At 31.0% G+C, this 16,229-nt stretch overlaps 2 protein-coding genes across 2 annotated transcripts; both read left to right on the forward strand.

Moving 5' to 3' along the window:
• Nucleotide 1: 1 nt before the first annotated feature.
• LOC149890380 (uncharacterized) lies at nucleotides 2–5,423 on the forward strand. The gene is made up of 2 exons (XM_090086428.1): nucleotides 2–423; nucleotides 519–5,423. The coding sequence occupies exon 2, from the start codon at nucleotides 1,613–1,615 to the stop codon at nucleotides 4,790–4,792; it is 3,180 nt and encodes a 1,059-aa protein (XP_089942554.1). The 5' UTR covers nucleotides 2–423; nucleotides 519–1,612; the 3' UTR covers nucleotides 4,793–5,423.
• A 6,129-nt stretch (nucleotides 5,424–11,552) lies between these two features.
• LOC145193487 (uncharacterized) lies at nucleotides 11,553–12,725 on the forward strand. Its single transcript, XM_080070950.2, has one exon. It carries the CDS (start codon nucleotides 11,553–11,555, stop codon nucleotides 12,723–12,725), a length of 1,173 nt encoding a protein of 390 aa, XP_079927076.2.
• The last annotated feature ends 3,504 nt before the right edge of the window (nucleotides 12,726–16,229 follow it).

Below are 16,229 nucleotides of genomic sequence, written 5' to 3' on the forward strand. Positions count from 1 at the left end.
AGTTAAAAACAGCGAAAAGGCATACACACAGAGACTTATTCATCATGTCAAATAAATAAAAGATAACCCGAGAAAACTAATGAAGCAAAAATAAAAAACAACGATTAAGAAAAGATATACCGAAACTTATTCATCATGTCATATAAATAAAAGATAACACGAGAAAAAAATACTAATGAAGCAAAATTAAAATAACAACGATTAAGAAAAGACGTACACACAGAGACCTATTTACATGTCAAGTAAATTAATGATGAGTAGATATAGCAACGAAACAAATAATAATGGAGAACTATAAAAGCTCAAAAAAAGAAAGAATCTTAGAGTTTTGGGAAGACAGTTTTGGGAAGACAGTTTTGGGAAGACAGTTTTGGGAAGACAGTTTTTGAAGAAGAGATTTAAAAGAGAATTTTAAGAGAAAGAGTTTTAAAAAGATTTAAAAGAAGATTTTTAAGAGAAAGAGTTTTAAGAGATTTAAAGAGGATTTTAAAGAAGAAAAAGGATTTTGTTATAAAAAGAGTTTTAAGAGATTTAAAGAGGATTTTAAAGAAGAAAAAGGATTTTGTTATAAAAAGAGTTTTAAGAGATTTAAAAGAGGAATTTATGAGAAAAGGATTTTTAAAGATTTAAAGAGAATTTTATGAGAAGTATTCATCAAGATTTTAAAGAGAAACTTACGAGAAGAATTGGTAAGAAAAGATATTTGAGTAACTCTAAATAAGCGTTATTATCTGTATTGATTTATTGATATTTGCATGAGTTAATTTTAAGAGAATATATATTGACGAGAATATTTGAGAATATTTATTAAGAAAAATAAGTAAGAGAAGAAGAACCAGTTGTAAGTACTTTTGTTTGCATTTCGATTATTAATATTATTGTTGTTATTACTATATGAGTTAAATATTGTTATTGAAAAGTTTGATGCTTTGCCGCACACCTTAGCATATCCGTGCCATTACATTTACGTCACACAAATATAAGAGTGCTTACCATTACACATTAATAGAACATTTGTTTGAGTTTTATATTATAGAACATACTGAGGACGGCAAATACAAGTTAAGCCTTTTTGATTAGACCTTGCCCATTCCTAACCAAACTATTCCCAAACCTAGCCCTTTCCTAACCAAATACTCCCCAGACCACTAACCTCGTTCCCAACCTCCATATACCTAATCCAAACATAACACAAAACCCGAACCTTCCCCTTCCCCTTTACTGCAAAAGAAGAAAACATAAACATATAAATCAAACGTAAGAAGACTAATAATAATAAACAAATAAAGAAAATCCGCCGCCTAATAATAATAAATAAAAAGAAAATCCACCGCCCTCACACTGGAGTTTCCCTACCGAGATCAACTCTATTCACTAATTTCTTCATAAATCAGTGAAACATCATTTTTTTCAACACAAAAAAATTATGGCAAGCCATTCAGGTTCACCTCATAACAGCAATAATCCTAATGTTTTACCACTATTTTACTCAAAAACACCACCTGCACCCAACTGTACCACACCCGACATTGAAGTTTTACCAACTGAACATTTTGATCGAGACTCACTAAGACATGAGGAAAATGATTGGTGAGATGAGTATATTAATAAAATGATAAGTGAAAAGAAAATGGAAAAAGCTTTCAGACGATTTTTGAACTCTACAGCAAAACAAGAAGCGGAAGCTTCTCTGGTTGAACAAAACGATGAGAGAAACACTCTTAATTGGTTAGAAAAGATTGCAAACTCATTTAGACCAGCAATTGATAAGTCTAGTTTACCACAGTTTAACGGAGGACAAGATGATGACGTTAAAGAATTTTTCCTTCAATTTAAGAGAACAGCTACCTTTAACAAGTTGGACAATAACGAACAACTTAGCGCTTTTCCTCTTTGCTTAAGTAAATCTGCGTCGATATTTTATGAATCCCTTCCAAACCAAACAAAACAAGATTTACAATTAATTCAACAAGCTTTTCAGAATGAGTACGAACCACCAGAACGTATTTGGATGAAGAAAACCCAACTTTATGAATTGAAAGAAGGAGAAAGAGGACTTGAACATTTCATAGCAAATTTAGAGAAGTTGTCACAAGAGTTAAATGTTTCGGAAGAAACCAAAAGAGATCTTTTTATTCAAGGAGTTAATTATTATCTAAAGAGAAAACTTCTTTTAAGCCAACCAGAGACATACACACAAGCAGTTAGAATCGCAAGAGTAAATAATTCAGTTAACATCGATGATAACGCTCGCATAATGGAAACAGTAGTAAAGGCCGTGACAAAAGCACACAACCAGTTGGTTAAACCTAGCACTGTAACATTCGCTGAGAATGATGCACCACCAGTGGTTGCATATAATACAACACCTGCGAATTTAGCTAATCCCGAAAATGCGACTAGAGAAGTTGCAAGGCTCAAAGACGAGAACAGAAAGTTAAAAATGCGTCTACAGAGACAAACGAATAATCAGGATTGCAATACAACTCCAGTAAACCAACCAATCTGCTATGTATGTAATAAGGCGGGACATTTAGCAAGACAATGCAGACAGGAATACCAAGATCCTAGAATTCCACAAAATAACAACTCTCAGTATCAGTACAGGAAAAACTTTACTCAACAACCGCGATGGAGAAACAATAGAAAATGGACACCACGAAATTTTGATAACTGGAACAGAAATAATGAAAATAAATACACTCAACCCGATTCGAATAACCAAAATTGGAGATCTACTACCTCAAATAATCCACAACCAAATTATAGAGACAATTACTTCAGACCGAGAAGACAAAATGACAACCGGAGGAACGGTGAAAATACACGAACAGACACCCATGAAAATCAAAGGAATGAATTGCCAGTTCGTATAATTGGCGTAGATAATATGACTCAATATCACAAGAACGATTTTCAATATGAGGATAACACAACCATGGAGTATGATGATACAGAAGATTACTATAGAAACGACTGTTATGATTACGGGTATAACCCCTACACAAACAATCAGATGTCAACTTTTGATGAAAGTTACCCATATGAAACCAACACCGATTATTACGACAATGCATCAGCAAGAGATTATACATCTTATAGAATGAATCGTCCACATTTCAACACCCCAAATGAAAAAGAAGATAAACATATACAACAGGAGATTCAGAACTTGCGTGAGAACAATAAACAGATCACCCATGAGATGAACTGTTTACAAGACCAGTTTCGATATTTGTTACAAAACATTACTGGACGAAATTTACTACAACAAGAGAACAAGGAAACGAACAAGAAAGATTTTGATCAACCTAATACAACAACTTGCGAACCCCAAGATATGAGTGACATCGAATGTGAAGATCCACAAATTACCAAAAATGAAACAATTTCATTAAGGAGTTCTCATGAAATTGATAGTAATGTAGAAATTGATCAAAATAATACTGACGAAATAGTCACAAATACCTACCCCGAAATACTCGATGATAATTCTAAAGTTGAGACAGAAGATTGCGTTTCACGTGAACATTTCACTCCAGAACATAACGAGGAAATAAACGATGAAGTTGACCAAAATATAGAAAAAGAAACAATTATTCCTGTTACCATAGAAGATTTACACGAACAGCATGTAATTGATGAAACTCCAATTGAAATACCAAACTTATGTTACGAAAACCAAAGACATATTGATACTTCGTCGAAGCCAAAAGTATTAGACCATCTTAATGAAAATGACATAAGTAGCAGAAAAACAACAACTTCTGAGTTAGACATTAAAATTCAATCAGAAAGCGATAATTACAATCACGACAATGAAGATCAGCTGGAAATTATTGAAACACCTCTTAACGATGGTATTTTGAATCCAACAACTGAAGAAGAGTATTGCACGACAATAGAAGAACATACAGAAAGTAGTATCACAAGCCAAATTAGTTTAAATTCCCTAAAAGACTTAAGTACAAGTTCAGAAAACCAAGGCACAACTCAGTTGAAAGTTAATGATAATCATGATATCAGAATCCTCAAAGATGAAAATGCATTCCTTACAAAATGGAGATTCTACAAAGAATTAGAGACTCTACAAGAATTAGAGTATACTTCTGAACCAGTGAGAAAGGTTCATCCTCCGATTCTAAAGAAAGTTACTTCGGATCAGCTACCTCACTTTCCAAACAAAAACATACCATTCAATCGTTCATTCCATTTTTCTGAGCCGTATAAGGAAAGTAGAAGCCTTACTATGACTGCACTACTTTTGCAACTCGTTTTGTTCATTCCAATATTTCTTCTTTGTTCGAAAATCACCGATCATGAACAGATATATGATTTTAAGATGACTAAGATACTTATCAATGAACACATTAACAAAGTAGGAAATCGGTTTAAAGCTTTCTTCGAAATTCAAGTATCGTACTCCCCAAGCTGTTTAAAGTTCCCAGTATTTCTCAAAATACCAAGTATAAGGAATTATATAATTACTAACTCTTATCAGGAGAATAATGTTTTAGAAAAATCATTAATTAAGGCGCCCTCAACTACAAAAACACAACGTTTTATGAATGATTATAATGCATTAAGTAAAGTACCGAAAAAGGAAAGTAATGTTCCGTTGGCTATTATGTTCAAAACCCCGACAGATTTAAATAAAACAGTAAGAACAGCAATATTTAAAACACAAGAATACGGTCAGAAGTTAAACATAGACTTGATGACAAATAACTTATTCATTTTGTTATTTTGCTCCAGTTTTACCAAAAAGGTAAACGAATTTCAAGGAAAGTAAATAAAAGGTATTACGGGTAACATGCGCTTGGATAACGCATAGGGAGATTCGCGAACCCTACCCATGTGAGCGATTTAAAATATGTTTAATTTGATAATTTGATTTTTTATTGATGATGATGATGATGATGATGATGATGATGATGATGATGATGATGATGATGATGATGATGATATGATGATGATGATGATGATGATGATGATGATGATGATGATAATGATGATGATAATTTAAAGATGATAATTATGATGATGATGATGATATTGATGATGATGATGATGATGATGATGATGATGATGATGATAAAGATGAAGATAATTTATGATGATTTATGATGATACGACAACGACGACAACGTCGACAACAACGATATCGATATCAATGACTATGAAGATCAAACGTATTTTTATGTGAAATGCAATATTAAGGTTTAAACTTAGTGAATTTAGTTTTGCATTTCACCTTTTTGAACATAATTTTTTTCAAGGCACATTTTCAGGTTTTAGCCCTAGCTACGCAGTGCCTACGCCATTTTATTTTTGAGACAATTTGTTTATTTTATTTTCCTTTTTTTTCACATTAAGTTTTCAAGATTATCTGTAAGAGGTAATTTATTTTAATTGTACTGTATAAAAAAGAAAAAACTGTATAAAAAAATTTTATTGGAAGTATATATAATTGAAGTATATGAAATTGAAAGCATTTGCACGACATTATATTATCGAAATATTTAAAAATATATTTACACGGTTTAAAACATTTATTGAAAACGCGAATCAAGTTTACTCAAATCTCGAAACCTACTTGAATGGAAGACAGACAATGCCAACCTCAAATCTCGAAAATCCAGCCACGATAAACAGTATACCTATACCACTTACATTTGAACTAGCCTTGAATCAAAAATCAAGGGACGATTTTATTCGAAGAATGGAGCTATGTGAGGAGGGAGAAAAGTTAAAAACAGCGAAAAGGCATACACGGATCAGCTACCTCACTTTCCAAACAAAAACATACCATTCAATCGTTCATTCCATTTTTCTGAGCCGTATAAGGAAAGTAGAAGCCTTACTATGACTGCACTACTTTTGCAACTCGTTTTGTTCATTCCAATATTTCTTCTTTGTTCGAAAATCACCGATCATGAACAGATATATGATTTTAAGATGACTAAGATACTTATCAATGAACACATTAACAAAGTAGGAAATCGGTTTAAAGCTTTCTTCGAAATTCAAGTATCGTACTCCCCAAGCTGTTTAAAGTTCCCAGTATTTCTCAAAATACCAAGTATAAGGAATTATATAATTACTAACTCTTATCAGGAGAATAATGTTTTAGAAAAATCATTAATTAAGGCGCCCTCAACTACAAAAACACAACGTTTTATGAATGATTATAATGCATTAAGTAAAGTACCGAAAAAGGAAAGTAATGTTCCGTTGGCTATTATGTTCAAAACCCCGACAGATTTAAATAAAACAGTAAGAACAGCAATATTTAAAACACAAGAATACGGTCAGAAGTTAAACATAGACTTGATGACAAATAACTTATTCATTTTGTTATTTTGCTCCAGTTTTACCAAAAAGGTAAACGAATTTCAAGGAAAGTAAATAAAAGGTATTACGGGTAACATGCGCTTGGATAACGCATAGGGAGATTCGCGAACCCTACCCATGTGAGCGATTTAAAATATGTTTAATTTGATAATTTGATTTTTTATTGATGATGATGATGATGATGATGATGATGATGATGATGATGATGATGATGATATGATGATGATGATGATGATGATGATGATGATGATGATGATAATGATGATGATAATTTAAAGATGATAATTATGATGATGATGATGATATTGATGATGATGATGATGATGATGATGATGATGATGATGATGATGATAAAGATGAAGATAATTTATGATGATTTATGATGATACGACAACGACGACAACGTCGACAACAACGATATCGATATCAATGACTATGAAGATCAAACGTATTTTTATGTGAAATGCAATATTAAGGTTTAAACTTAGTGAATTTAGTTTTGCATTTCACCTTTTTGAACATAATTTTTTTCAAGGCACATTTTCAGGTTTTAGCCCTAGCTACGCAGTGCCTACGCCATTTTATTTTTGAGACAATTTGTTTATTTTATTTTCCTTTTTTTTCACATTAAGTTTTCAAGATTATCTGTAAGAGGTAATTTATTTTAATTGTACTGTATAAAAAAGAAAAAACTGTATAAAAAAATTTTATTGGAAGTATATATAATTGAAGTATATGAAATTGAAAGCATTTGCACGACATTATATTATCGAAATATTTAAAAATATATTTACACGGTTTAAAACATTTATTGAAAACGCGAATCAAGTTTACTCAAATCTCGAAACCTACTTGAATGGAAGACAGACAATGCCAACCTCAAATCTCGAAAATCCAGCCACGATAAACAGTATACCTATACCACTTACATTTGAACTAGCCTTGAATCAAAAATCAAGGGACGATTTTATTCGAAGAATGGAGCTATGTGAGGAGGGAGAAAAGTTAAAAACAGCGAAAAGGCATACACACAGAGACTTACTCATCATGTCAAATAAATAAAAGATAACCCGAGAAAACTAATGAAGCAAAAATAAAAAACAACGATTAAGAAAAGATATACCGAAACTTATTCATCATGTCATATAAATAAAAGATAACACGAGAAAAAAATACTAATGAAGCAAAATTAAAATAACAACGATTAAGAAAAGACGTACACACAGAGACCTATTTACATGTCAAGTAAATTAATGATGAGTAGATATAGCAACGAAACAAATAATAATGGAGAACTATAAAAGCTCAAAAAAAGAAAGAATCTTAGAGTTTTGGGAAGACAGTTTTGGGAAGACAGTTTTGGGAAGAAAGTTTTGGGAAGACAGTTTTTGAAGAAGAGATTTAAAAGAGAATTTTAAGAGAAAGAGTTTTAAAAAGATTTAAAAGAAGATTTTTAAGAGAAAGAGTTTTAAGAGATTTAAAGAGGATTTTAAAGAAGAAAAAGGATTTTGTTATAAAAAGAGTTTTAAGAGATTTAAAGAGGATTTTAAAGAAGAAAAAGGATTTTGTTATAAAAAGAGTTTTGGGAAGACAGTTTTGGGAAGACAGTTTTGGGAAGACAGTTTTTGAAGAAGAGATTTAAAAGAGAATTTTAAGAGAAAGAGTTTTAAAAAGATTTAAAAGAAGATTTTTAAGAGAAAGAGTTTTAAGAGATTTAAAGAGGATTTTAAAGAAGAAAAAGGATTTTGTTATAAAAAGAGTTTTAAGAGATTTAAAGAGGATTTTAAAGAAGAAAAAGGATTTTGTTATAAAAAGAGTTTTAAGAGATTTAAAAGAGGAATTTATGAGAAAAGGATTTTTAAAGATTTAAAGAGAATTTTATGAGAAGTATTCATCAAGATTTTAAAGAGAAACTTACGAGAAGAATTGGTAAGAAAAGATATTTGAGTAACTCTAAATAAGCGTTATTATCTGTATTGATTTATTGATATTTGCATGAGTTAATTTTAAGAGAATATATATTGACGAGAATATTTGAGAATATTTATTAAGAAAAATAAGTAAGAGAAGAAGAACCAGTTGTAAGTACTTTTGTTTGCATTTCGATTATTAATATTATTGTTGTTATTACTATATGAGTTAAATATTGTTATTGAAAAGTTTGATGCTTTGCCGCACACCTTAGCATATCCGCGCCATTACATTTACGTCACACAAATATAAGAGTGCTTACCATTACACATTAATAGAACATTTGTTTGAGTTTTATATTATAGAACATACTGAGGACGGCAAATACAAGTTAAGCCTTTTTGATTAGACCTTGCCCATTCCTAACCAAACTATTCCCAAACCTAGCCCTTTCCTAACCAAATACTCCCCAGACCACTAACCTCGTTCCCAACCTCCATATACCTAATCCAAACATAACACTAAACCCGAACCTTCCCCTTCCCCTTTACTGCAAAAGAAGAAAACATAAACATATAAATCAAACGTAAGAAGACTAATAATAATAAACAAATAAAGAAAATCCGCCGCCTAATAATAATAAATAAAAAGAAAATCCACCGCCCTCACAATATAAAGAGTTTACGAGTTATTCAAATAAAACCTTTTCTAAAAGAACTTTATACAACACTTTTGTTTTATTGTTAACAATTTTTCAGTTGAAACTTATACGAAAAGGAAATAGTAGCTAGGAAAATGGCTAACTGATAAGTTTTGATATAGCTAACTTAGAGAACCGCATCTGAATAAAGTTGAGCTAAAGTTGTTTGTGAACCAACATGGCAGACAAATGTATTTTGATTTTCGTGACATCATCTCGGAACACAGAATTGTAGTTTGCTTTAAAATAATGATTGTATATTATAATTTTGTCAAAAGTTTTAAAGCATATTTTCACTTTAAACTTCAAACTGACATTTTCAATAAGAATTAAGCTATAAAAACTATATATAACAATTGTCATGACAGCTGTCATGATAATTATTTCTGTCAGAATTATTTTTTATTTTGAAACTGAGACCCTTCTGTACAGAAGGGCCTCAGTTTTAAATTAAAAAATAATTTTGTTTAGTTCATGAAGAAAAATCTTTATCCTAATGTTATTAAGGTTATGAGTAAGAGCACCAGATCTACTTTTTAAAGTGCTGATTCAGCTTTTCATAGTTTCAGTGTACTTGAACCCAATAAGAAAAAATGCCACACCGTTGTTGTAATTTAGTTGTATTTTTGTTGCGATGCGACGTCACCTAACTCCAACGTCGTCCGATATCGGCATCATGGAGTTATTCTAAAGTTGGTCTGTCTAACATTGGAACAACAACGGAAAGACGTTGTAAACCGACGTTAGAAAAGCTAACAATAAAAAGACGTTGGAACGTTATAACGTTAAACCAACGTCTTATTAACTTTAAAACGACGTTGGAAACCGCTGGAAAAACAATTTAGGATTAAAAATAAAAATGGCGAAAACATGCACAATAGGGTGTCCCAAAAAAAAATTTCTTTTGTGCGCTATCAAAACTTGGCTTTTATATGTAAAAAGACGAAATATATAAAAAAAATTGATCTGAGACAAGTGTAAGAGTTTGGTGTAAAACTTGAAGTTTTAAAAAAATGTCAATTTTTGTCATTTTTTTTTTAAGTTTTTATTATTTTAATTGTACATGTGATATAAAAAAGATGAAATTTATTCAAAAGTAGGGTTTTTTAAATATAATATTTTAAAGTAGTCATCTTTTACTTTTATTCAATTGTATAGGATAGGGTGGGGCAAGATGACCCGTGCGGCAAGAAGTCTTTTTGCTTTTGTGAGAGTATCATAGAATAGCAATGTTTTATTCCTCTATTATACTATTGATAAAGTTAAAACAGTATCGTGGAGTAAAAAATGTTTTTAATATTGCTGTTAGTTGAGGTTTAAATCGGTTTATAACTTTTTGGAGTATTTTGTTAGTAAGTTCTAATTTCGAATGTTTATTGGATTGGCAATACTGATGCGATTAAGGTAAGGAATGTGTTATTTTACAGAGAATTTATTCCACAATAATATATAGTAAAGAAAGTTTATAACTGAGCAATAAAATTAATTTTATTTGTATTAAACTTGCACTCACTACAGATGAGGCAAGATGTCCTCGGTTACGTGGGGTAAGATGCCCTCAAAGGGCTTCTTGCGTCGTGGTTTTACGGAATTTCTACCATTTTTAAAATGTGTTTAGAACATTAAAGCGTTTACTAATTTAGTTATTGACAATGTTTATATGTTGGTTTATATGTTGATAACTATTATACATATTTATAAATAGCTTTTTAAAATAACTTTATATATTAAGTAAATGTTATAATGTGTATGCTAAGTAAAATGAAGCTTTATCACAAGCAATTGCTGCAATTCAATGCATATTTGTATAACTTTTACAAATATGCATTTGCATTCAGCTGAATGAAGTTGTATTACATTCAATTACTTATCAGCAATTGAATGTAATACAGCTTCATTTATTATTACATGCGTGTAATACAATTTTTACTAAAAAGAGCTGTGTTTAGCTTGCAACATCATATTATTAATAAATGCAACATCGTGTTATTATTAATAATCTTGAGTAATTTTGTATGTACATATAACTTTAATAAATTCTTAATTTTGTATGTACATATAACTTTAGTAAATTCTTATTTAACTCAAAGAGAGTTAATTTATGGATTTTATGTAATGTATAAAGTAATAATGTATTAAATAATTGTATAATACTGTGTATGTGTTTGTATGCTCATATAATTAAAATTTTAAGGTTTTAATATTTCTTTAGATACGTATTTAAATATAAAAAAAATGGTGAGAAATTATGTGCGAAAAACACAGAGAGGTGCAACAAATAATAGAATAAAGTCAGCATTAGATGCAATCAAGATGGGCTGCAGTCTAAAGAATGTTACATCAGAATTTAGTATTAACAAAAAAACATTACAGCGTCATCGAGATGGAAAAGTAAAAGTGGTTGGTGGTTTATCTCTGGGTGGAAAATCTCCTGTTTTTAGTAAAGAATTTGAATTAAAGATTGTTACACAAGTTCAGATTATGGAAAGAGCATTATTTGGCTTGACAACAACAGATGTGCGTTGCCTAGCATATGATTTTGCTAAACAAATGGGAATTGATAATCCTTTTTAATAAAGAGTCAAAAATGGCAGGAGCGGATTGGCTGCGAGGATTCATGTCTTGGAATCCACAACTTTCTATTCGAACTCCACAAGCCACCAGTATAAGCAGAGCCATTGGCTTCAATAAACCAAAAGTAAATCAGTTTTTTTCAGTATACAAGTCATTATTTGAAGAACATAAGTTTTCAGCCAAACAGCTTTGGAATATGGATGAAACTGGAATCAAAAATGTCCATAAGCCAGGAAAAATAATCGCAACGAAAGGCAAACGACAAGTTTCAAAAATGACTAGTGGAGAAAGAGGTGCTACTGTGACAGTTGTGTGTGCAATGAGTGCAAGTGGCGCTTATGTCCCACCATTACTTATATTTCCCCGTAAGCGAATGACTGATAGGCTGGCTGTTGGTGCACCTTCAGGCTCAATTATTAGAGTTAGCTCCAGTGGATGGACTGATTCATCTTTATTCATTGAATTGTTAACACATTTTGTTGCTGTGACTCATGCATCTAAAACTAATGAGCAATTAATTGTACTTGATGGTCATCACAGTCACAAAACACTTGACGCCATTAACTTTTGTCGTGACAATGGGATCCATCTCATAACTCTTCCACCTCATCGTACACACAAGATGCAACCTTTAGATTGTACATTTTTTAAACCATTGAAAGTTGGCTACAATACAGCAGCAAGCAGCTGGATGTTATCACATCAGGGGCGTAGAATTTCATTTTTTGACATGGCAGGTATTTTTGCAACTGTCTACAACTTTACTGCAAACATTGATAAAGCAATTAATGGGTTTAGATGCTCTGGTTTATACCCAATAAATGACCTTATTTTTAACGATGAAGCCTTTGACGCAGCTTTGCTCACTAATGAAGCTGAGCTATTGGAAATCTGTCAGCAATCTAGTGAATTGTCTAATTTGCCTCTTGTTGCACCTATACCGTTGCCAAATGTCATGAGCACAACATTTACTGCTGCAAAATTGAAGGCTGTTGATGATGCAGTTTTGCCAATTGTTGATGAGTGTCTCGGCCTTAAGTCTCCCTTAAAAATTTTGGAAAAGATTTCTCCACGTCCCAAAATTCCTGTATTAAGACAACGAAAGAGAAAGACAGAGTCTGCTGAAAATCTTACTTCTTCACCTTTTAAGAAACGACTAGAAGAGCATGAAAACAATGTAAAATAAAAACCAACAAGCAGTCAAAGTGCGTAAAGAAAAAGCTGCATTTAATAAGGTGATCAAGCAAAAAATGAAATCAATAAATTTGAAGACAAAAAAGGTGAAGAAGCCTGAAAATAAGAAAGCAGAAAGACCTAATGAAATAAAGAAACAAATGAAAAGGAAGAAAGATATGGTTTCTGCCTTATTATACCTATAATACCTGGGATAATTGTGGGATCCATCTGGATTATCCCAGCTAAATACCATCTGGGTCCCGGCTGGGTCCCGTTTACGTATTCTGGCGGGAATCCCGGACGGGTCCCGTCTGGATCCCGCGGACAAAAACCGGCGGGATCCGTCTGGATTACCCGTATGGGTCCCGTCCTGCGGCCCGGCTGGGACCCACCCGGATACCTTACGGACTGGCTAGCTGGGCAATGTCTCGAAGTAGTCGTTCTCTGGCAGCTTTAGAGTCAATACCACAGACTAATCTGTCTGGTATAGGGCTTTCTTCGAGGGTTCCAAACTCGCATATTTTAGCTTTATTTTGTAAATCAATGAAGAAGTCAGTAAATAGTCTGTTGTCTTGCATACATGTATTGAATAAATAACGTTCATAAGTTATGCTTTTTTTTGGGTTGAAACAACTAAAGGTGCTAATTTATCGTTTTCTTCGCTTGTGAAGATGAATGTATCATATACTCTTAAGGCGTCTTCGCCAATCATATGATGTAAGATGGCACATTGAATATCTTCATTTTTAACATTGACTCCTGAAGGTATTTTATAAAGATTCCCTCTCTGCTTCCATTTTCGCCAGTTTTCTGAAACATTGCCATTTAAATTCAATGCCTCTAATGGTCTAAGTTGTTCCATTTTATTTTAAACACAGGTTTACTTCTGGTACCATGTAATATTCTGAGGATAAAATAACTGGATATAACATAAAGTTTGAAAAGTGTTAACCGCCATATTTATTTTAAGTAATGCAGTTAATAATACAAGTCATCTGTGTATTCCGCCGAACACGGATATTACACTGTTAAAAGTACATCACTTGGCTGGCAAAGTTGACAAACCTTGCTCAATACGTTTACCAAGTCACAGCACTTTAAAAACACAGAAACAACATAATACAAACATATGTGCCAACTATAAACACAATAAATGTGTTTACATAAGTATATCAGGTTAAATATATACATTATATACATATTTCAACACAATTTTAAAACAATTATAAACACATATTAACACATACACAAACAATAAAAACACACTTTACGTTATTAAAAAAACACATTGATAAAACAACTATAAGGCACTTATTACCACATACACATACATATCAAAAAAGTATTTATGCAAACAAAAAACGTGTGCAAACAAAAATTTTAAAAATGATGCGAGAAAATTTAAAAAGATTCAAAGTAAACAAAATATATATTTACAAACAGTACTCTTTACCTTCTTTAGTTTTATAAGAACTGTAATCCTCATAACAAAATTTAACCTTTACATACAATAACATGTAACATGCCATGTCAGTGTAGGCACAAAAGTTTAATTTATTTTTTCTAAATTTTCTAAAAAAGAACAAAAATAGTAAATAGAATCACAGAAATTTCAAAGTAGTAATAACCATTTTATGGAATTAGCATAAGTATAACTTTAAATAACATCCATATCCCTATTTTCCTTCTAAAAAAAAAAATAATAATAATAAAACTGCTGAAAGAAAAAATAAAACAAACAAAATATAAACGATTTAAAAAATTAAAATCCTTTCTACTTTAAATCCTTTCTTCTTTTTCTAATAAAAATTTAAATCCTTTCTACTTTATCTAACAAAAGTGAATATATAACTATTTTTTTTACTTACTTCAATTATAATATGATCTTAACAATGATTATTTATCTTAATATGATTCTTTATGTAATATATCTAAATTAATAGTTAAATTCCAAAAGGAAAAAGGTTTCAGCTCGCTTAAAAGATATTTCTCCAGTGACCGCGTGAATATAGAAAACGCTCTTTTTCAAAGCCTAGTAACTAAATCAAAGCCTAGTAACTAATGACGAAACGACGTTAAGTATTTCTGTAGGAATTATATAATAGATAATCATCGTTAAGATCATCTTATAGTTGAAGTAAGTATATAAAATAGTTATACATAGATTTTTATTAGATAAAGAAGAAAGGATTTAAACTTTTATTAGAAAAAGTAGAAAGGATTTAAAGTAGAGAGGATTTTAATTTTTTAAATCGTTTATATTTTGAAAAGAATAAATTTTGTTATGAGGATTACAGTTCTTATGAAAAAAAAAAAAGAAGGTAAATAATATTGTTTGTAAATATATATTTTGAATCTTTTTAAATTTTCTCGAATCATTTTTAAAATTTTTGTTTGCACATGTTTATTGTTTGTATATATGCTTTTTGATATGAATGTATGTGGTTATAAGTGCTTTATAGTTGTTTTATCAATGTGTTTTTACAAAAATGTAAAGTAGTACAATAATGTAAAGTGTTTTTATTATTTGTGTATGTATTAATATGTCTTATATCATTGTTTTAAAAATGTGTTTAAATATGTATATAAGGTATATATGTAACCTTATATACATATTTTAGCACATTTACTGTGTTTATAGTTGGTACATATGTTTATATTATGTTGTTTCCGCGTTTTCAAAGTGCAGTTTCTTGTTAAACGTGTAGAGCAAGGTTTGTCAAATTTTCAGCCAAGTGATGTACTTTTAACAGAAGTTTTCACGATAGTGTTTAGTGTCAAAGTGTTACTGCTTTAGGTCTAGCTGTTTTCCAGCCTTTATTATTAAAGATTATTCTAAAAATACATTATAGTATATTTTAATAAAATTTTGCGTAATGTTGTTACTTATGTTATGCTATATATGAATATTATCTTAAGATATATTATATAGGTATTATATTAACTTATGGTGTGTGAGTAGTGGTAAATGAGAGCTCTGGCTCATTTTTTTTTTCGAGCATATGTTGAGCATGACTTTTTTTTCGACTTTGTTTTTTTTTTTTATCGTGCAAACTTTTTTTTTATTACGTGATTGTGATGAAAAAATTTCACATTGGATTTCCTTTGACGATTTTTGTTTTGTTTAGTCTTTGATCTGAGTTGATATTCAGCATTTTTTTTTTTTTCTCGGATATTTTTAAAATTTCATTAAATTTCTAAGTGGGTTCATTTTTAATTTCTTTAATGCGGAAGACGTGAATTTTATTTCTGTTTGTTTCTGGATTAAACTTTTCAACGGAAAAAGTTTCTCGGATTACGGGGTAACAACTCTTTTTTTAATGTGACAAGAATTTATTTAAATCAAAATAAAGTTTTTTAATGTTTACGCGTGCGCTAAAAGCGCTGAGCCTTATGCGTTCAAGTACACCTGCCCGAGGAGAAGGTAAAAGCTTCCGGATTGACTTGTTTGTGCATCGCCAGAGTTGAGCGTGACGACGAGCCTTCTGCCGGTGGAAACGCTGGGCATAGAGTC

This window comes from Hydra viridissima, unplaced genomic scaffold, assembly GCF_058129835.1.
Source record: "Hydra viridissima isolate aposymbiotic clone 2 unplaced genomic scaffold, HvirCarnegie_v1 scaffold_4, whole genome shotgun sequence".
NCBI classification, from domain to species: domain Eukaryota; kingdom Metazoa; phylum Cnidaria; class Hydrozoa; order Anthoathecata; family Hydridae; genus Hydra; species Hydra viridissima.

What these genes read in the sequence shown, in the direction of transcription:
- LOC149890380 (XM_090086428.1), top strand. Translation starts at nt 1,613, where the DNA reads ATGATAAGTGAAAAGAAAATGGAAAAAGCTTTCAGACGATTTTTGAAC.
- LOC145193487 (XM_080070950.2), top strand. Translation starts at nt 11,553, where the DNA reads ATGGCAGGAGCGGATTGGCTGCGAGGATTCATGTCTTGGAATCCACAA.